This window comes from Gymnoscopelus braueri (assembly GCF_963280865.1).
Source record: "Gymnoscopelus braueri genome assembly, chromosome: 11".
NCBI lineage: Eukaryota > Metazoa > Chordata > Actinopteri > Myctophiformes > Myctophidae > Gymnoscopelus > Gymnoscopelus braueri.
Window position 1 is genome coordinate 13,211,856 of NC_137613.1, and position 23,522 is coordinate 13,235,377.

The 23,522-nt window shown below is 38.2% G+C and overlaps 3 protein-coding genes across 3 annotated transcripts in view; all 3 read right to left on the reverse strand.

Annotated features, from left to right (window-relative positions):
• Nucleotides 1–23,522, reverse strand: part of LOC308096048 (peroxisomal ATPase PEX1-like) — a 643,221-nt gene that overhangs the window by 210,032 nt on the left and 409,667 nt on the right. The gene's annotated exons all lie outside the window — the stretch shown is intronic.
• Nucleotides 1–23,522, reverse strand: part of LOC308094815 (uncharacterized protein) — a gene marked incomplete at both ends in the record, with an annotated part of 256,728 nt that overhangs the window by 108,160 nt on the left and 125,046 nt on the right. The gene's annotated exons all lie outside the window — the stretch shown is intronic.
• LOC308094817 (peroxisomal ATPase PEX1-like) overlaps nucleotides 1–23,522 on the reverse strand; it is a gene marked incomplete at both ends in the record, with an annotated part of 49,010 nt that overhangs the window by 2,450 nt on the left and 23,038 nt on the right. Inside the window, 6 exons of the mRNA XM_080441644.1 lie at nucleotides 15,370–15,693; nucleotides 18,424–18,450; nucleotides 20,438–20,451; nucleotides 21,591–21,736; nucleotides 22,699–22,878; nucleotides 23,249–23,506. Of these exons, the coding sequence (XP_080297770.1) occupies nucleotides 15,370–15,693; nucleotides 18,424–18,450; nucleotides 20,438–20,451; nucleotides 21,591–21,736; nucleotides 22,699–22,878; nucleotides 23,249–23,506 (949 nt within the window). The remainder of the gene's footprint in view (nucleotides 1–15,369; nucleotides 15,694–18,423; nucleotides 18,451–20,437; nucleotides 20,452–21,590; nucleotides 21,737–22,698; nucleotides 22,879–23,248; nucleotides 23,507–23,522) is intronic.

Here is a 23,522-nt window from a genome sequence, read left to right on the forward strand (position 1 = left end):
ACATTTTAAGCTGTAGCGGACCAGGGGTGGAGTTATGACATTTTTCTACTATACCATTCATCCTAAGATATCATAACATCATAGAAAAGGTAATAAAACTTTAGTCCAAAATTCTCCTTTAAGGACATATATTTCATTTTACTGACCAGTCTTTTGGTCTGACTCAGTCCTCAGTTTCTCTAATGCAGTCTTGAGATCACAAATCTGCTGAGCTGCAATGTTGAAGATATACTTATTTTATGAAATAGAATCCATTATTTAATATAAAAATAATCAAGAGAGATGAGGTATCTCTTTTTTTAATAATCCATTTCTCACCGGTTTGTTTGTTTTCAGTGATGACATCATCCCATTGCTTTTTCATCGTCTTCAGCTCTTCATCTTTCTGATTCAGTTGTTGGTCTTTTTCTGTCAGTAGTTTATTACTTTCATCCAATTCTTGGCCTTTTTCTGTCAGTAGTTTATTACTTTCATCCAATTCCTGGCCTTTTTCTGTCAGTAGTTTATTACTTTCATCCAATTCTTGGCCTTTTTCTGTCAGTAGTTTATTACTTTCATCCAATTCTTGGCCTTTTTCTGTCAGTAGTTTATTACTTTCATCCAATTCTTGGCCTTTTTCTGTCAGTAGTTTATTACTTTCATCCAATTCTTGGCCTTTTTCTGTCAGTAGTTTATTACTTTCATCCAATTCTTGGCCTTTTTTTGTCAGTAGTTTATTACTTTCATCCAATTCTTGGCCTTTTTCTGTCAGTAGTTTATTACTTTCATCCAATTCTTGGCCTTTTTCTGTCAGTAGTTTATTACTTTCATCCAATTCTTGGCCTTTTTCTGTCAGTAGTTTATTACTTTCATCCAATTCTTGGCCTTTTTCTGTCAGTAGTTTATTACTTTCATCCAATTCTTGGCCTTTTTCTGTCAGTAGTTTATTACTTTCATCCAATTCCTGGCCTTTTTCTGTCAGTAGTTTATTACTTTCATCCAATTCTTGGCCTTTTTCTGTCAGTAGTTTATTACTTTCATCCAATTCTTGGCCTTTTTCTGTCAGTAGTGTATTACTTTCATCCAATTCTTGGCCTTTTTCTGTCAGTAGTTTCTTACTTTCATCCAAGTTTTGGCCTTTTTTTGTCAGTAGTTTATTACTTTCATCCAATTCTTGGCCTTTTTCTGTCAGTAGTTTATTACTTTCATCCAATTCTTGGCCTTTTTCGGTCAGTAGTTTATTACTTTCATCCAATTCTTGGCCTTTTTCTGTCAGTAGTTTATTGCTGTCATCCAATTCTTGGCCTTTTTTTGTCAGTAGTTTATTACTTTCATCCAATTCTTGGCCTTTTTTTGTCAGTAGTTTATTACTGTCATCCAATTCTTGACCTTTTTTTGTCAGTAGTTTATTACTGTCATCCAATTCTTGGCCTTTTTCTGTCAGTAGTTTCTTACTTTCATCCAATTCTTGGCCTTTTTCTGTCAGTAGTGTATTACTTTCATCCAATTCTTGGCCTTTTTCTGTCAGTAGTTTCTTACTTTCATCCAAGTTTTGGCCTTTTTTTGTCAGTAGTTTATTACTTTCATCCAATTCTTGGCCTTTTTCTGTCAGTAGTTTATTACTTTCATCCAATTCTTGGCCTTTTTCGGTCAGTAGTTTATTACTTTCATCCAATTCTTGGCCTTTTTCTGTCAGTAGTTTATTGCTGTCATCCAATTCTTGGCCTTTTTTTGTCAGTAGTTTATTACTTTCATCCAATTCTTGGCCTTTTTTTGTCAGTAGTTTATTACTGTCATCCAATTCTTGACCTTTTTTTGTCAGTAGTTTATTACTGTCATCCAATTCTTGGCCTTTTTTTGTCAGTACTTTATTACTTTCATCCAATTCTTGGCCTCTTTCTGTCAGTAGTTTCTTACTTTCATCCAATTCTTGGCATTTCTTTGTCAGTAGTTTCTTACTTTCATCCAATTCTTGGCCTTTCTTTGTCAGTAGTTTCTTACTTTCATCCAATTCTTGGCCTTTTTCTGTGAATAGATCTACAGAACATATACGTTCAGATGAACTACAGACATTGTAACGTGGGTAAATAAGAAAAAGAGGTTGCACATCAACAATGGGTTTTCTCAGTGGAGTGCTAGACCCAAAGTCCAGTATACACATCAAAATAAGGAATTTAAAAAGAATCCCAAAAGTGCTCTGAGGAAGGCTCATAGCCGAAACGCGTAAGCGTTCATTTTATTGGTGTGCCAATAAAATGGTGTGTGTGTGTTTATGTGTGTGTCGTGTGTGTGTTTGTGTTCATACTTGTGACTGCTGCATTGATACATGTACAGTATAATAAAGTTGAATATATAGTTTTTGTTGAGTCTGTTTGTTATCCTACTTACCAAGCATATGAGCTGAATTATTTCTTATATTCTTCTGCTGTGCTGTCTCCTTGCTGAGATAAGCTTCAGCGTTAGCTTTAGCTTTATCTTTATCTCCATCTACATAAAGAGAGTTAAACTATGTTTTAATAACAACTCTTCATCACGTTATACTGACTGGATAATACATTTAACATTAAATCAACTTCAGTCTTGAATACATGTACATGAAGAAGAAAAGGCATGCAAGAATCTGAACACATCAGATAAAAACAGACTTTGTATAGCTATTGTAAATATTATTATATTATAGTATTATATACATTATTATTATGCAAATATGAGCTGAATTACTGATTTGTGCGAATAATTATGTCAATCTCCTCCTATGGGTCCTGGGCTGAGAGTTCAAGATCCCTCAACTAAATAAATAAATAAATCCAGAAGTGTCAAAATGTTAATTTGTACATCTAATTATAGGATGGGGAACGACTGATTTAAGCAGTCATACCTGCCTGAGTCAAACTAATTGGACTCAGAGCTATAGGTGTAACTAAGGATAAATCAGTCATCTCCACAAACATTCAGAGAGAGACACTGTCCAGACAGAAGTTATCATCTACTCTCCCCTGTAACAGATGTTTAGTTTCCATGTGGCTTTGTACCACAGTACAGTAAACACCAAAGGCACAGCCAGCACCATGTACCTCTGCAAAGGTATTCAAAATATTGGAAGGGGTCCTTAAAGGCCATAAAGCACTGTTTATCCACACTGGGTGAGTGGGTGTGATTCTTTTTTTCTTGCACAGACTTTCATTTTCTGTTAGATAACAACCGACTTCATAGAAGACTGTTGTGATATCTGATCACGCCTGTGACCTTTGAACTCTCTCTTGCAGGACAATTTAACCGATTCAGATCCCATTGGCCTTTTCTTAAATTTTTTATCCTGCGATTTTTGTAACCCAATTTTTTTCACCCGGTGCCAATTTCCTAAGTGATCCTGGGCGCTACACCAGCCCTACACTAGCACTACACCAGTCCCCCACAGTAGGGAGGCCAGGGCCGAGCTCATGCCTCCTTCAGGCATGAGAGCCAACTGACCTTCTTGTCACCTGACAGGGGGGAGTTTCCCTGGTTGGACGTAGCGCGTGGAAGGAACACATTATTCCAACCAGTTCCCTTCCCCTCCATCAGGCGCCCCGGCTGTCATGGGGGAGGCAGTATAGTGACCAGGATTACTACATGTTTTTGTGAGGGTATTAACTACCCTAGGAGACACGGGGAGAACATGCAAACTCCACACAGAGTATATCATACTATGGTTTCTGAAGCAATGCATGAAATGAACTGCCCTTATTACAAGGCTAGATAATGAATTCCTCCTCTCCAGATTTATATCTCTTAATTCTCAAGATTATTTGATACACTGGTTGGTTGCATAACAATCGGAATATGTTATTAAAATGCATTCATACTCTATCTTAGTCAGTTATTCAGCTCATGCAAATAGTACAGTATGTCTCATCTAACTAACCTGCCTATAACACCTACCTGGTTCCTTTCATCCAGTTACAAATGTCTACTATTTCTGCAGACTAAAGACCATTTTTAGAGAACCCAATTTCAGAAGCAGAACTTACTATAGACATTAGTACAATACAGAGCTGGTCAGATGGTCAATGGTGTGGCAAGTGGGGCGTGGCAACAGACATTTTGAATAGTCAGGACCAGGGAAGGGTTCATATCTGGTGCAGTGGTGAGATGGGTTGGGATTACGCTGAATATTGTCTATGGGTGTGTTGCAGGTGGATTCAATCATAGTCAATCAAATGATCACTTTTTATTACAGTGCATTGACACAGTGTCATGGAAGAAGAGGCCTAGACATTTCTCCCAAGACCAAACTGATGTAACATAAAATTAGTTTGGGGTCAGTGATGTCTGGCGATGAGCCAAAGAGAAACTGTCATATGGTGTAATAATCTATCTAGTTGACCAATCAGTAAAACCTTTATGAAGGAGAAACCTATATGGATATACGCCTTCAATATTCTGTGTGAGTCATGATAATGCAGTTTCGCTGGACAAATATTTGACCTTGTTGACACCAAAATTGCTGGATAATGCTAATTTGCAAACCACACCCCTTACTGCACCTCTCCTCCCACACCAGTGTACAGTGAATCCCCAAAATTGTTTTCTACAGTATGTATAGTAAAACCTTCCTCTGTTAAGATGATAAAAAGTCTTCTAATTGTGAGTCAGATCATTATTGTTAAAGTTTTGATTTTGTCTCAGTCAAAACATTTTTAATATTAAAAATAAGTGAAATATAAAGCGTGGTTACACTTCAACCCAGGGGCGTCAATTGGGTATAGCAAGGTATGGCAGGTGCCATACCTTGGCTCCAATTTATTTAATAAGAAAATCATGAATAGTAGCCTAATGCAGATGTAAGACCTATTGTATTGTGTTATAGGTATAATGAATAGTTTTCTATGCATTTCAGGGGTTTTGCCCCCCCCCCAAAAAAAAATCTGCCGTGCGCCCAGGATAGGTGTCCATTATTTTCATCTCTGGGAGTTGGCAACCCTAACCTTGCCATACCTTAGCTTTTGCTGAACTGACACCACCTGTTTCTCAGTTTACCAGCAACATGACTGGAGCTGCTCATTGATATGAGACTGACAGTCAGTCACTGTTATAGAGTAGTATTACTATGATACAGACCAATAATGCAATAGTTGTTGAAGTCATTTATATTTTACATAAATAATTATGAAAAAATTATTTATTTTGTATTAAAACTGCAAACATTAGTACAAGAGGTGATTTGGGAAGCTCATGACCTTAATAATAACTCTTGGGATTTGACAGAAAAGGTCATATTTGTATTCATATAAGCAAATGACCATCCTTTAATAAAAAGTTAGGCTTGAAACATCAAGCAATGTATAATACACAGTCATTCACTGTGAAGACTTATTAGATCCATTCATTTGTGTTTTATGATTGTGAGAACGTGATATTAATCTGAAAACACATCAGAGAACATGAAGTAGAAAATGTTTGATACTCACGCCAAGCTTCATATTCATAATGCATGAAAAGAAAAAGAAAAACATGTGTTTAGAAAACTGATATTTTATACATAAAGATGACCGAGTGTTTTCTTATAAATTGCTAAATAACCTGGAATAAGAATATTAGATATTTGGTATAGAGGGGAAAAGTGATCCAAGTACAGAGTTAACTCAGGTCTGTTTCACTAAGTATAGAGGGTTTCATTGGTTAAGACTCCTTCAGTTTGTATTTTGCTATGGTGAAAACTTGATGTCAATCTGAAAACATATTGGAGGCCATGAAGTAGAATTGATTTAATACTCACAATCTAGTTCACGTTCACATTCATCATTCATGAAAAGAGAAAACACATGGTTGGAATGGTTAGAAAAGTGATACTTCACAAACATAAAGATTACTAATAATTAGCAAATTGTTAAGGAACCTGAACTATGGAATGCAATAATAGAATGGGTTAAATTAATCGACCATCGCAATTATTTTACAAAGTAATAGCTTGCTTCATTAATCATAATGATTCAGCATTCTAATTACAACATTCTAATTTAATTTGTGAAGTGACTAAATGTCAGCTTAGAGATACAATTCTACACTATAGTATATATTAAGAGTGAAACATTTTCATCTGCTATGACAGATTGGTTTATAGTAAAATGATCAGTTTCATAGTGAAAAAAGAAAGTGTTCAGTACTTGAATCAATCTATTGTCTGATGTCAATATTATTTGCTATTCATGTCAACTGTTTCTGCAGTCCATGCCATTAATTATTAACCAGCCTTGTGGGCACCAACTTGTCATATTTTTAATGTTTGCACAAAACGTTCACCTCCACACTACTCAGGAATCAAGTTTATCCTCCATAATAATCTTCTGATTCATTCATTTAATCTTCCTCAGTATGCCATCATTTATATCTGGTATTAACATGCATTCTGTATCTGTATTTGTTAACCCTTTAAGACCGGGAACGCATCTGTGTCATTTTAAGATTTCTTTGGCTATTAAAAGATAGCAGATATACAAGCTCATAGCGCGGCACAGAGTGCTGCGGTATGAGCGCATGCAGCACTTGTGCAGGTGACCTGGGTTAAAATCTCAGGTAAGACATGAAAGTTACAGAGTGCAGCTTTAATGTATCCTTTAATATGATTGGATGACTTGTCATCAATGAAGTCATCATCAGGTGCACACATGCTTGTATCATAAGCATGTGTGCGCACGCGTGTGCATGCGCACACATGCACACGCGCATACGCACACATGTGTGTCGTCGTGGACACTGGATAGTAACCATAGACTGTAACCCATGAAAAGATCTATTCTCCCCCTATCGGTTCACAACTCGGACGGCGCTGATTCGACTAGCAGACCTTCGGCCGGTCGGCGCGGGCACTCGCGCCTGGAGGCCCGAGGGCGCGCCTCCTCGGCCTCAAGCTCTGCTGAGTCGGCGCATCTCAGTCATGGACAATAACTATTATCACGTGTGCGTGTGATTTAATACTCACTGTTTGCTAGTTCACGTTCACATTCATCATTCATGAAAAGAGAAAACACATGGTTTGAATGGTTAGAAAACTGATACTTCACAAACATAAAGATTACTAATAATTAGCAAATTATTAAGGAAACTGAACTATGGAATGCAATAATAGAATGGGTTAAATTAATCGACTATCTCAATTATTTTACAAAGTAATATCTTGCTTCATTAATCATAATGATTCAGCATTCTAATTACAACATTCTAATTTCATTTTTGAAGTGACTAAATGTCAGCTTAGAGATACAATTCTACACTATAGTATATATTAAGAGTGAAACATTTTCATCTGCTATGACAGATTGGTTTATAGTAAAATGATCAGTTTCATAGTGAAAAAAGAAAGTGTTCAGTACTTGAATCAATCTATTGTCTGATGTCAATATTATTTGCCATTCATGTCAACTGTTTCTGCAGTCCATGCCATTAATTATTAACCAGCCTTGTGGGCACCAACTTGTCATATTTTTAATGTTTGCACAAAACGTTCACCTCCACACTACTCAGGAATCAAGTTTATCCTCCATAATAATCTTCTGATTCATTCATTTAATCTTCCTCAGTATGCCATCATTTATATCTGGTATTAACATGCATTCTGTATCTGTATTTGTTAACCCTTTAAGACCGGGAACGCATCTGTGTCATTTTAAGATTTCTTTGGCTATTAAAAGATAGCAGATATACAAGCTCATAGCGCGGCACAGAGTGCTGCGGTATGAGCGCATGCAGCACTTGTGCAGGTGACCTGGGTTCAAATCTCAGGTAAGACATGAAAGTTACAGAGTGCAGCTTTAATGTATCCTTTAATATGATTGGATGACTTGTCATCAATGAAGTCATCATCAGGTGCACACATGCTTGTATCATAAGCATGTGTGCGCACGCGTGTGCATGCGCACACATGCACACGCGCATACGCACACATGTGTGTCGTCGTGGACACTGGATAGTAACCATAGACTGTAACCCATGAAAAGATCTATTCTCCCCCTATCGGTTCACAACTCGGACGGCGCTGATTCGACTAGCAGACCTTCGGCCGGTCGGCGCGGGCACTCGCGCCTGGAGGCCCGAGGGCGCGCCTCCTCGGCCTCAAGCTCTGCTGAGTCGGCGCGCCTCCGTCATGGACAATAACTATTATCACGTGTGCGTGTGATTTAATACTCACTGTTTGCTAGTTCACGTTCACATTCATCATTCATGAAAAGAGAAAACACATGGTTTGAATGGTTAGAAAACTGATACTTCACAAACATAAAGATTACTAATAATTAGCAAATTATTAAGGAAACTGAACTATGGAATGCAATAATAGAATGGGTTAAATTAATCGACTATCTCAATTATTTTACAAAGTAATATCTTGCTTCATTAATCATAATGATTCAGCATTCTAATTACAACATTCTAATTTCATTTTTGAAGTGACTAAATGTCAGCTTAGAGATACAATTCTACACTATAGTATATATTAAGAGTGAAACATTTTCATCTGCTATGACAGATTGGTTTATAGTAAAATGATCAGTTTCATAGTGAAAAAAGAAAGTGTTCAGTACTTGAATCAATCTATTGTCTGATGTCAATATTATTTGCTATTCACGTCAACTGTTTCTGCAGTCCATGCCATTAATTATTAACCAGCCTTGTGGGCACCAACTTGTCATATTTTTAATGTTTGCACAAAACGTTCACCTCCACACTACTCAGGAATCAAGTTTATCCTACATAATAATCTTCTGATTCATTCATTTAATTTCCTCAGTATGCCATCATTTATATCTGGTATTAACATGCATTCTGTATCTGTATTTGTTAACCCTTTAAGACCGGGAACGCATCTGTGTCATTTTAAGATTTCTTCGGCTATTAAAAGATAGCAGATATACAAGCTCATAGCGCGGCACCGAGTGCTGCGGTATGAGCGCATGCAGCACTTGTGCAGGTGACCTGGGTTCAAATCTCAGGTAAGACATGAAAGTTACAGAGTGCAGCTTTAATGTATCCTTTAATATGATTGGATGACTTGTCATCAATGAAGTCATCATCAGGTGCAAACATGCTTGTATCATAAGCATGTGTGCGCACGCGTGTGCATGCGCACACATGCACACGAGCACACGCACACATGTGTGTCGTCGTGGACACTGGATAGTAACCATAGACTGTAACCCATGAAAAGATCTATTCTCCCCCTATCGGTTCACAACTCGGACGGCGCTGATTCGACTAGCAGACCTTCGGCCGGTCGGCGCGGGCACTCGCGCCTGGAGGCCCGAGGGCGCGCCTCCTCGGCCTCAAGCTCTGCTGAGTCGGCGCGCCTCCGTCATGGACAATAACTATTATCACGTGTGCGTGTGAACGCGTGTTCAGCGTTCCCCTAGCGTAGCTTCCTGCCTGGTTGCTATGTGGGGGGGAATAACAAAAGCCAGGTCGGCCTCGCATCAAAGCCCCGCCTCCTCCTCCTCCTCCTCCTGGCGCCACCTTGTATCAAAGCCCCGCTTCGCGCCTCCTCCTCCTCCTCCTCCTCGCGCCGCCTCGTATCAAAGCCCCACCTCGCGCCTCCTACTCCTCCTCCTCCTCCTCGCGCCGCCTCGTGTCAAAGCCCCGCCTCGCGCCTCCTCCTCCTCCTCCTCGCGAGCCTCGCGTAAAAAGCCCTGTCTCGAAAAGCCCCGCCTCCTCCTCCTCCTCCTCCTCCTGGCGCCACCTTGTATCAAAGCCCCGCTTCGCGCCTCCTCCTCCTCCTCGCGCCGCCTCGTATCAAAGCCCCACCTCGCGCCTCCTCCTCCTCCTCCTCCTCCTCCTCGCGCCGCCTCGTGTCAAAGCCCCGCCTCGCGCCTCCTCCTCCTCCTCCTCGCGAGCCTCGCGTAAAAAGCCCTGTCTCGAAAAGCCCCGCCTCGCGCCGAAGCCCCGCGCCTAAAAGAGAGCGCTCCTCTTTCAATTTCCCTGGAATGCCAATTTCCCTGTGACATATATACATATCGTTGCTGTCAGGCAGAAACCTTGTATCTCCGTATTTGAACTCTTCTACTTGTTTGTTATTTCGTAACTGAATGCCTTACTGCATCATGCTTCAATGTCACACAACAATTGCAAATATAGCCGGTCTACAAGCTCACAACGTGTCGCACCGTGACACGTTGTGAGCTTGCAGATCAGCTATTCTTGCAAATTAATTTTCTTTTTAAAGTGGTTAAGTTTGGGGTTACATAAATATTTGATGAAGAGTATTAACAATAGATTGTGACTAAATAATAACTACTTTAGAACACAGTCATGTTCTTTTTTTTCCATTTCCTGAAAAGTAACAGTTTTTGACATACAAGGTTTCCACCTGACATCTACAATATCACGGTTAATGATAATTAACGATGTGAGTTTGTACATCGGCTATTTTTAATGAAGATTTGGTATAGAGGGGAAAAGTGGTCCAAGTACAGAGTTAACTCAGGTCTGTTTCACTAAGTATAGAGGGTTTCATTGGTTAAGACTCCTTCAGTTTGTATTCTGCTATGGTGAAAACTTGATGTCAATCTGAAAACACATTGGAGGCCATGAAGTAGAATTGATTTAATACTCACATATCCCTAGTTCACGTTCACATTCATCATTCATGAAAAGAGAAAACACATGGTTGGAATGGTTAGAAAACTGATACTTCACAAACAGAAAGATTACTAATAATTAGCAAATTGTTAAGAAACCTGAAATATGGAATGCAATAGAATGGGTTAAATTAATCGACTATCTCAATTATTTTACAAAGTAATATCTTGCTTCATTAATCATAATGATTCAGCATTCTAATTACAACATTCTAATTTCATTTGTGAAGTGACTAAATGTCAGCTTAGAGATACAATTCTACACTATAGTATATATTAAGAGTGAAACATTTGCATCTGCTATGACAGATTGGTTTATAGTAAAATGATCAGTTTCATAGTAAAAAGAAAGTGTTCATTACTTGAATCAATCTATTGTCTGATGTCAAGATTATTTGCTATTCACGTCAACTGTTTCTGCAGTCCATGCCATTAATTATTAACCAGCCTTGTGGGCATCAGCTTGTCATATTTTTAATGTTTGCACAAAACGTTCACCTCCACACTACTCAGGAATCAAGTTTATCCTCCATAATAATCTTCTGATTCATTCATTTAATCTTCCTCAGTATGCCATCATTTATATCTGGTATTAACATGCATTCTGTATCTGTATATGTTAACCCTTTAAGACCGGGAACGCATCTCTGTCATTTTAAGATTGTTTTGGCTATTCAAAAATAGCAGATCTACAAGCTCATAGTGCGGCACCGAGTGCCGCGCTATGAGCTTGTAGATCTGCTATTTTTGAAAAACGTTTGAACATTTGTGCAAATCTTTGAATATGTATTTTTTTAAGCGAACATTTTTAACTCTGTTACAACTTCTGGGGGTCCCTGGAACAAAATATTTTGAGGTGGGGGTCCACGGCCAAATACATATCATTTTGGGTGGTCCTTGACATGAAAAAGTTGGGGAACCACTGATATTATAGCAAAATACGTTCAAAGATTTGAGATAAAAATATTTGCTATAAAAACATATATATTCAAAGATTTGCACACATTTTCCAAAAAAATGGCAGATCTACAAGCTCAAAGCGCAGCACTCGGTGCCGTGCTATGAACTTGTATATCTGCTATTTTTGAATAGCCAAAGAAATCTGAAAGTGACACGGATGCGTTCCCGGTCTTAATGGGTTACGGGAGAAAACATGTTAGTGCAATATGTAAACACATAGGATGGATCGTGATGGGTTAAACATGATTACATAATTATATATACATATCGTTGCTGACGGGCAGAAACCTTGTATCTCCGTATTTTAACTTTTATGTTTGTTTGTTATTTCGCAACTGAATGCCTTACTGCATCATACTACAATGTCACACAACAATTACAAAAAATAGCCGATCTACAAGCTCACAACGAGTCGCACCGTGGCGCGTTGTGAGCTTGTAGATCGGCTATTCTTGCTAGTTTAAAAAATTGTGAAAGTGGTTAAGTTTGGGGTTTCATAAATATTTGATGAAGATTATTAACAATAGCTTGTGACTAAATAATAACTAGATCCTTTAGAACACACTACACAGTCATGTTCTTTTTTTTCCATTTCCTGAAAAGTAACTGTTTTGGACATACAAGGTTTCCACCTGACATCTACAATATCACCTTAATGATAATTAACGATGTGAGTTTGTACATCGTCTTTTTTTTATGAAGATATTTGGTATAGAGGGGAAAAGTGGTCCAAGTACAGAGTTAACTCAGGTCTGTTTCACTAAGTATAGAGGGTTTCATTGGTTAAGACTCCTTTCAGTTTGTATTCTGCTATGGTGAAAACTTGATGTCAATCTGAAAACATATTGGAGGCCATGAAGTAGAATTGATTTAATACTCACATGTGTCTAGTTCACGTTCACATTCATCATTCATGTAAAGAGAAAACACATGGTTGGAATGGTTAGAAAACTGATACTTCACAAACATAAAGATTACTAATAATTAGCAAATTGTTAAGGAACCTGAAATATGGAATACAATAATAGAATGGGTTAAATGAATCGACTATCTCAATTATTTTACAAAGTAATAGCTTGCTTCATTAATCATAATGATTCAGCATTCTAATTACAACATTCTAATTTCATTTGTGAAGTGACTAAATGTCAGCTTAGAGATACAATTCTACACTATAGTATATATTAAGAGTGAAACATTTGCATCTGCTATGACAGATTGGTTTATAGTAAAATGATCAGTTTCATAGTAAAAATAAAGTGTTCATTACTTGAATCAATCTATTGTCTGATGTCAATATTATTTGCTATTCACGTCAACTGTTTCTGCAGTCCATGCAATTTATTATTAACCAGCCTTGTGGGCACCAACTTGTCATATTTTTAATGTTTGCACAAAACGTTCACCTCCACACTACTCAGGAATCAAGTTTATCCTCCATAATAATCTTCTGATTCATTCAGTATGCCATCATTTATATCTGGTATTAACATGCATTCTGTATCTGTATATGTTAACCCTTTAAGACCGGGAACGCATCTCTGTCATTTTAAGATTGTTTTGGCTATTCAAAAATAGCAGATCTACAAGCTCATAGTGCGGCACCGAGTGCCGCGCTATGAGCTTGTAGATCTGCTATTTTTGAAAAACGTTTGAACATTTGTGCAAATCTTTGAATATGTATTTTTTTTAAGCGAACATTTTTAACTCTGTTACAACTTTTGGGGGTCCCTGGAACAAAATATTTTGAGGTGGGGGTCCACGGCCAAATACATATAATTTTGGGTGGTCCTTGACATGAAAAAGTTGGGGAACCACTGATATTATAGCAACATACGTTCAAAGATTTGAGATAAACATTTTTGCTTTAAAAACATATATATTCAAAGATTTGCACACATTTTCCAAAAAAATGGCAGATCTACAAGCTCAAAGCGCAGCACTCGGTGCCGTGCTATGAACTTGTATATCTGCTATTTTTGAATAGCCAAAGAAATCTGAAAGTGACACAGATGCGTTCCCGGTCTTAATGGGTTACGGGAGAAAACATGTTAGTGCAATATGTAAACACATAGGATGGATCGTGATGGGTTAAACATGATTACATAATTATATATACATATCGTTGCTGTCGGGCAGAAACCTTGTATCTCCGTATTTTAACTTTTATGTTTGTTTGTTATTTCGCAACTGAATGCCTTACTGTATCATACTACAATGTCACACAACAATTGCAAAAATAGCCGATCTACAAGCTCACAACGAGTCGCACCGTGGCGCGTTGTGAGCTTGCAGATCGGCTATTCTTGCTAGTTAATTATTTTTTTTAAGTGGTTAAGTTTGGGGTTTTATAAATATTTGATGAAGAGTATTAACAATAGCTTGTGACTAAATAATAACTACATTAGATCCTTTAGAACACAGTCATGTGCTTTTTTTCCATTTCCTGAAAAGTAACAGTTTTGGACATACAAGGTTTCCACCTGACATCTACAATATCACCTTAATGATAATTAACGATGTGAGTTTGTACATCGGCTATTTTTAATGAAGATATTTGGTATAGAGGGGAAAAGTGGTCCAAGTACAGAAATGACTCAGGTCTGTTTCACTAAGTATAGAGGGTTTCATTGGTTAAGACTCCTTCAGTTTGTATTCTGCTATGGTGAAAACTTGATGTCAATCTGAAAACATAGTGGAGCCATGAAGTAGAATTGATTTAATACTCACATTCCCCTAGTTCACGTTCACATTCATCATTCATGTAAAGAGAAAACACATGGTTGGAATGGTTAGAAAACTGATACTTCACAAACAGAAAGATTACTAATAATTAGCAAATTGTTAAGGAACCTGAACTATGGAATGCAATAATAGAATGGGTTAAATTAATCGACTATCTCAATTATTTTACAAAGTAATAGCTTGCTTCATTAATCATAATGATTCAGCATTCTAATTACAACATTCTAATTTCATTTGTGAAGTGACTAAATGTCAGCTTAGAGATACAATTCTACACTATAGTATATATTAAGAGTGAAACATTTTCATCTGCTATGACAGATTGGTTTATAGTAAAATGACCAGTTTCATAGTAAAAAAGTGTTCAGTACTTGAATCAATCTATTGTCTGATGTCAAGATTATTTGCTATTCATGTCAACTGTTTCTGCAGTCCATGGCATTTATTATTAACCAGCCTTGTGGGCACCATATTTTGAATGTTTGCACAAAACGTTCACCTACACACTACTCAGGAATCAACTTTATCCTCCATAATAATCTTCTGATTCATTCATTTAATATTCCTCAGTATGCCATCATTTATATCTGGTATTAACATGCATTCTGTATCTGTATATGTTAACCCTTTAAGACCGGGAACGCATCTCTGTCATTTTAAGATTTCTTTGGCTTTTCAAAAATAGCAGGATCCAATGGAGAATGTGTATCTTGCTAAATTAACAATCTTTGACACCGTGACTTGTTGTGTGCTTGTAGATCAGCTATTTAACAACTGCAAAAAATAGCCGATCTACAAGCTCACAACGCGTCGCACTGTGACGCGTTGTGAGCTTGTAGATCAGTTATTTTTAGTTTAAAAAAATGTGAAAGTGGTTATGTTTGGGGCTTTATAAATATTTGATGAAGAGTATTAACAATACCTTGTGACTAAATAATAACTACATTAGATCCTTTAGAACACAGTCATATTCTTTGTTTTCCATTTCGTGAAAAGTAACAGTTTTGGACATACAAGGTTTCCACCTTACAGCTACAATATCACGGTTAATGATAATGCACAGTGACAGTAGATCACTTACAACTTAATCCCACAGCAATCTCCTCCTCCTGTTCTCCATGTTTGACCTGACAGATGTAAACTCCATTATCTGTCCCTCTGTAGTCTCTCAGTATCAGAGACACATTGCCTTTCTGCAGCTCCTGGATGTTCAGGGTCAATCTGCCCTCATAGCCCCTCCCCTCTATCACCTGACCATTCTTAAAAAGGTAAATACACTCTGACTCCTTAAACCACCTGATTGTCATGGAAGACGTGCTGGTCTTAGGAGAGAGGTGACAGGGGAGGGTGGGATTATGACCTGGATAACCCACAGCATAGCCTTCAGTGACGAGTTTAAAGTCACCTGGAGTGAAGAAAAGACACAGTTAGTGAAGAAAGAATTACTGTTCATTTAAACGTAACCAGAATTAAGAAGACATGCAGTGATGTAACCAACACTTTACAATGACACCGCCCAAAACACACACACACACACACACACACACACACACACACACACACACACACACACATTGCAAACAGATCTACAAGTTCACGTTGTGAGCTTGTAGATCAGCAATGTTTTGCTACCTTTGTGTGACACTGTAGTATGATGAAGTAGGGCATTGATTTATGAAAAAACATAAAAAGTTTAAGTATAGAGATACAAGGTTTGTGACTCAACAGGGAGGATATATTAGTGGACGTTAGGGTGTTCATTTAATCCATTTGCCTAATGAAGACCTACATGGTCAAAACGTTGCCCTTATAATACACTTGTTATGGGAGCTTTAACCCATTAAGACCGGGAAAGCATCTGTCATTTTACATTTTAACCACTTTAACCATTATCTATACTTTGGCTATTCAAAAATAGCAGATCTACAAGCTCATAGCGCGGCAACGAGTGCCGCGCTATGAGCTTTTAGATCTGCTATTTTTTTTAAAAACCATGCAAATTTGTGCAAATCTTTGAATATATATATTTTTTAAAGTGAACATTTGTAACTCAAATCTTTGCTTCTGATGATTCTACAAATGTTTTCTAAATCCATTTTCTTTTTGTTGAAAAAGCGTATGTTGCTCTAATCAGTGGTTCTCAAACCTTTTCATGTCAAGGACCCCCAAAATGACATGTATTTGGCCGCGGACCCCCATCTCAAAATATGTTCTTCCAGGGACCCCCCATGGAAGCAAAGATTTGAGTTAAAAATGTTTGCTTTAAAAACATATATATATATTCAAAGATTTGCACCAATTTTCACGATGTTTCAAAAATAGCAGATCTACAAGCTCATAGCGGGTCATGAGCTTGTATATCTGCTATTTTTTTTTATAGCCAAAGTATAAAATATGGATAAAGTGGTTACACAGATGCGTTCCTGGTCTTAATGGGTTAACTCAGTGTTTCCTTATTTATTATATTTGACCTCTCTTTGATTTCTGCCTTTTTATCTGACACATGGCCTAAATACAGACACAAGCCTCAAAGCTGGCACAAGCAGACTGAAGAACACTTTCCTCCCCCAGGCTATAAGACTGATAAATAAGAAACAACAATGAACATCTTCTGTGGTATTACGGCCTTGTATGCTGTTTGTTTTTAACTGTTTTTAACTGTTTTTAACCTGCTACTATGAATGACATCCTGTCACATACAGGGAATGTTTTATAAAAGTGGATATATTTTATACATTTTCTGCCAACACTTTCAAAGGGATTTGATACTATATGACATGACCTCCAATTACAGCAATTAATTATTGGCTTAGTACACACAGAGGATGTAAATGTTGAGTGTGCACACACACACACACACACACACACACACACACACACACACACACACACACACACACACACACACACACACACACACACACACACACACACACACACACACACACACACAACCATATTTAATCCACTAACCCAAAGCATATTTTTCATACAACAATATACAGTCATTGTGTTTATTTGTCTAATTGCCAAGCAGCATCTTAACCCATTAAGACCAGGAAGGGAACGCATCTGTGTCATTTTAAGATTTATTTGGCTATTCAAAAATAGCAGATCTACAAGCTCATATCGCGGCAACGGGTGCCACGCTATGAGCTTGTAGATCTGCTTTTTTTTTTTTTTTTTTTTTATCTTGAAAATGTGTGCAAATCTTTGAATATATATACATATATATATATATATATTTTACATATTTAAACTCATAAAACGTTTTTAACTCATATCTTTGCTTCTGGGCGGTCCTTGGAACCAAATACATAATTTTGGGAGGTCTTTCACATGAAAAAAGTTTGAGAACCACCGATTTTAAAGCAACATACGTTTTTTTTCCAAAAAAAAACTGTTAAGATTTAGAAGACATTTTGTAGAAACCCCAGAAGCAAAGATTTGAATTAGAAATGTTCACTTTAAAAATATAAATATTGAATGACCGACGACTTTTCCAAAAATGTGCAGATCTACAAGTTCATAGTCAGGGGTGCAATGCTCACAGGACGGCCTTGCATGCCGTGCATGAACCTATTTGACCTTGAGCACGCGCAGGCACACGCATAGATTTGAAACGACTTTAAATTCACACCTCAACAAAGTTTTCAAAGGCTCCCCCGACTCGCACCTGGCGAATTAACATAGGAATGAGCCTAGATGCATATTAATTGTCCATTGTGTGACCTGTAATGTAGGTGTTAAGCGACGTGCGCGTCACGTCATTAAAATACAGTGCAACCACGTTCCAATTCAGCATTGCGTCACTGTTCATAGTGAGCTGTGAGCTTGTATATCTGCTATTTTTGAATAGCGAAAGGAATCTAAAAATGACGCAGATTATTTTCCGGTCTTAAAGGGTTAATCCACTGACCAAAAACAGCGTGCTCACGTGAACCCCTTAACCTGAATTTAAAAAAGTAAAGATTTAGTGATGTAAATTTAAGCAAAGGTCTGGCTTGTCTGCCTGTGAATGATAATGTTTATGTATTATTGCTTGACGTGTGAACCACATATCTCCCTCCTCCTCATATCAGTATATGATGGTTCATCTATCAGGAAAAAAACAATAAACTGTGTTGTGACCTACCATGACGTCTGGCCGCTGCCATGTCTCCTGTATAGAAGAGAAATAACCAAATTACCACACCTAACATTCATCACATTTATCTGTACATAGTTTGTGATTTGTGAGCTGCAATCTTCTTCATGAGAATGGAGATTACTTTCTTTGCATTTGGTCACAAGCAGCAGTGGTGTAAAGTAACTAAGTACATTTACTCAAGTACTGTACTTAAGTAAAATGTTGAGGTATTATTGAGTATTTCCAATTTCCAGTACTTTTACTTCTACTCCACAACATCTCAGGGGCAAATATTGTACTTTTACTCCACTACAATTACTTGAAATCTTTAGTTACTAGTTACTTTGCAGATTTAGATTATCACAAAACATACATTACTCACTTCAGCCCTATGTATATATTTTGTCCATTTGAAAATAGCCGATCTACAAGCTCACAATGCGTCACGATGCGACGCATTGTGAGCTTGTAGGTCTGCCATCTTCAAAAGATTTTCGTACATTTTGAACATGTAAAATGGGACATTATGCACAATGAGTACTTTTACTTATGGTATTTTAAGTATATTTTGATGCCGATACTTTTGTACTTTTACTCAAGTCAATTTTTATAACCAGACTTTTAGTATTTCTACACTGCAGTATTGACACTTTTACTTAAGTAAAACATTTTAGTACTGTTCCCACCACTGCTCACAAGTAACCAACAGTTCGTACCGACTGTTGTTTCCTGCCCACAAACCCTGAAACCTACAGTGGTTCTGCAGACAGATTTCTTCATCATTAAAGGTTGAAAAACGTTAAGAGAATCTCTTACCTTTCACTGCTTGGCATACGCTTTAAACTTGAAAAACGAATTCATGCAAATCCTCACACATTACTGACTCCTTCCTATACAACTAACCAGCGTGAACAGAAGTGAGAGTATTAATGTTAGATTCTTATCCCTAGTTAATCATTAACTTCCAAGTAGTCAAGTCATAAAGTGACTGAGGGTTTAAGTCCACTGCTCCACTCTGAGTCATCTTAGAGCAGTAAAAGGTGATAATGATTGATGTGGCCTGCGGTAGATGTAGATACATTATAGACACATTGTAGATACATTATAGACACATTGTAGATACATTATAGACACATTGTAGATACATTATAGACACATTGTAGATACATTATAGACACATTGTAGATACATTATAGACACATTGATGAATCTTCACCAAAAAGCATTCTTGAATTATATCAACAATTAGATTAGATTTTATTTTACACATATGTACATTTATTACATGATACATTCAAGTGTATTCTATTCATAATCATTTAAAATACCAATAAGAAACATTAAAATATTAAACTCTTTGATTTACATTGTCCACAAATTAGCACATTAGATTCAAAGGTAACCGTTAAAGGGGCATGCTGTAGTTTTTTGACCCAATGTTGAAAACAAACTACATCATCAGTCTAGGGCAGGGGTTCTCAACCTTTTCAGGCCGTGACCCCCCAAAATGATCAAATTTGAACTGGGGACCCCCCCCACACACACACACACACACACACACACACACACACACACACACACACACACCCTGATAAGCACTTGGAATGTAGGAGTTGAAGCATTACATTTTGTTTGACTCGGTTCCACAGATAAATATTGTGAAAATAGCCGATCTACAAGCTCACATATTTTCCTCTTTCTAATATTATTTGACAATTTGGCCAAGGTTTGACCATTTTCTATTGTATAGTTTGTTGATTACTTTTGATACAGTAATGGTCTCTTATTTTTTTTAGGTATTAAAAAGGTCTTAAAAGTCCTTACATTGTCGTTTCACTGTCATCTGGGGACCCCCCCCCCTGGGTGGGGGTCCCGACCCACAGGCTGAGAACCACTGTCCTAAGGAGTCATGCTCCTACACTGTATAATGTGACAAGGCTAAGGTGTCATTAGGCTAGAGTGACACGCTGTCCGGGTTGAAAAGGGACTGAAGTCTGCACTTTGCTTTCTCCTGTAGCACCGAACGCTTCATACCTAGAGAAACATATAAAATAACATTAAACTAACTTTTACATCCTCCAATGCAGGAATTTGTGTTTATTTGTGTCGTCCTTTTCATTACACAGAAGTTTCGGGGAAAATGTATCATTTTATTTAAATCAATATTTTTAAATAATCAATGTGTGTGTGTGTGTGTGTGTGTGTGTGTGTGTGTGTGTGTGTGTGTGTGTGTGTGTGTGTGTGTGTGTGTGTGTGTGTGTGCGCGCTAGAGATGCGCGGATCGCGGTTTTAGCCGCGGTTGCCGCAGTTAACCGCAGTTTGGGTGGATTTGGGTCAATCAAATATAATGATTAATTAATATTGGATAAACCGCGGGTGAAATAATGCGGGAATTAAATGAATGATATCAATCTATAGACCTACAATAGCTTTTAAAAAGCACTAAATTTCACTGTGTGCGTTTGTAGTATTTTAATATTACGTCATTTTACACCAGGCACAAAATAGCCGCTCACTACATGTTGCTTTGCAGCCGGCCAGTGTTGCCAGGTTGCGACAACTTGCGAGAGAAATAAGCAGCCAGGTCTATGAAAACAAGCCCACAACAAGTGCCAAACAAAAGTCGCTTACAAAAAGCTTATAAAAAGCCGACATGGCAACAAAGTGGTTGAAAGCGAAAGTAACTCAATGAACTGAATGAAGACGTGCGCTTGTAGTTACCATGGTTGTGGATTGTATACAGTCACTGCATCGCGACAGTGGTGAGTGACATTGTTTATAAGAAAACTAACGTCAGGAAAATAACAATTATTTGGTGCGGTTGGTGCGGATCTATAAATAGGATGATATAATTACCGCGGGTGGATGGCGGATGGATAATGAACTTGTTAACGCGGATTTGGGTGACAAAAAAAAACATCCGCGCATCTCTAGTGTGCGCATTACTATACCTATATAGTTTGGTCCTATATATAGGACCAAACCAAACTAACAAGAGTTTGTTGTTTTGGTTGAAAAACAATTAGCGAAGAAATGTGTGTGTGTGATTCCTGTTTGTACACACAGTGGTACTGTTATTGTAGAATGTGTACATTCTCAGAGTTATGGGGGTTCTTGAAATACATGATAAATAAAGTAGAACCACAGTGTGTAGAACAGTGTATTGTACTCACAGGCTGCTGTATGAGCTCCAGTCAGCCTTGCTGAGAGAGGCTCTGGTGGTCAGCAGAGCTGAGGTCAGATGAGACTGACTGAGAAGCAGGCCTGATCCACTGGACACTGGAGTCACCTGCTCACTGGATCCACCTGCTTTCTGTCCCTAAAAAACAAAAACAAACGTGGGGATTGGGGAAGCAGCATTTAGTTTATATGAACCACATATACTGGAACAAACTCTCAGACAACTGCAGGTTCTGCTGCCACTCTTATTTCTGTTAAAACACAACTAAAGACCTTTCTGTTTGCCTTTACCTTTCTTTCCGCCAGTGTTGATTTTAACAGCAAATTTTGATTTAGTTTCAGTCATAATCTTTTGAATAAAATTCCATTTAGTTTTAGTCATATTTTAGTCATCTAAAATGTTTTACTTTTTGTCTAGTTTTAGTCGACTAAATATCATATAATTATAGTCGACTAAATCTACCAGTTTATTGTCAACTGGGGGCATAGCTGAATGGTTAGAGAGCCCGTCTGGGGCCAGGTTCGCGATTCCAGGCCTGGGCCAGCAATGTGTCGAATATGACTGGTCGAAGTGACCATTTCACGGGGAACATTCAATCGTAAATGTCAGTAACAGTTTCCCCTTTCTTTTCTTTTTTTTAAATGATGATGTTTCACTTGCTTTTGCCATTGTTTATATAATGACATCTGCATCTTCCAACCTGTAGAATAGTGACACGCCCACTTTGGTTACGAGTTCAGGGCAAGAAAAAACAAGAAATTTTTGGTTCCAGCTCCAAACCAACATTTAGGGTTCTGAACAAATTGATTTTCAGTGGAAACACTCTGAACTGGTTCAAAATTAGGCGGGGGAAAAAAACCGGAACCGGTTCAACCCCGGTGGAAAAGTCCTCACTCCTATATTGACAAACACTGCCTCCTCTGGGCTTTTTTCATGAGTATCCTCATGGCATCATTAAAAGCAACTTGCAAACTGTGCAGTAGAAGTATAAAGTACAAAAACAACTGAAAATACTCAAGTAAAGCTCAGTACTTAAGCAAATAAACTTAAGTTAATTTCCACCACAGCTCTCCGGCGGTGTTGTGCACGGTGTAACTCACATTGTCTCTCCTGTGGCTGCTCTTGATGGTTCTGATCTCCTGTAGGAGGCGCTCCATCTGCTCCTGGTTCAGCTCCTCAAAGCCCCTCTGGATGGAAGGCATGTAGGCCGGGGGGAGTCGTACCGACAACCCTGTGAGGTCCTGGCTCATGGAGTTTGGACCAGAGACGCACTGAGAGTTCTGGGGTTTTACAACAAAAGAAGTTGTCTTACAGTGCCATCTAGTGGCTTTCTGGTATACGTGTGGTGCCTCCATGTATTTTAAAGGAGATGACATTGATGATCAGTAATAGGCGCAGTGGTGGAAGAAATACTCGGTAGATTTTACTTGAGTAAAAGTATCAGTACCAATATAGATACGCTGTTAAAAGTAATACGCCTGCATTCAAAATCTTACTTGAGTAAAAGCGTAAAGGCATGGTCTGCTAAATGGCTAAATTGTGGTATTGGTATCAAAATATGCTTACAGCGCCAAAGAAAAAAAGTATTTATAAAACTTCATCTACAATAGTCAACTTAAATTTAGTTTGTGTTCACAAATGTCCTCTCACCTGTCCAGACGGCGAGGCGTGGTTGTTCCCCAGCTCCGACTCGTAGGAGCTTCCAAAGTAGAGCCTCCACAGGTTGCTGCGGTGGAGCTCTGGTTCCAGATGGCGGTGGTTCTCCGGGAGAAGTGCCGCCGCGGCCTGGTCCAGCCCCGCCCCCACTCCCGGCTCCGCCTCCCCGGCAGAGTCGTCCGAGCCGCTGCTGTGGTTGAGGAAGATCATGGAGCCCAGGCTCATGTCGCTGTCTGACCCCGAGGTCAACTCCTGGACGCCACACGGG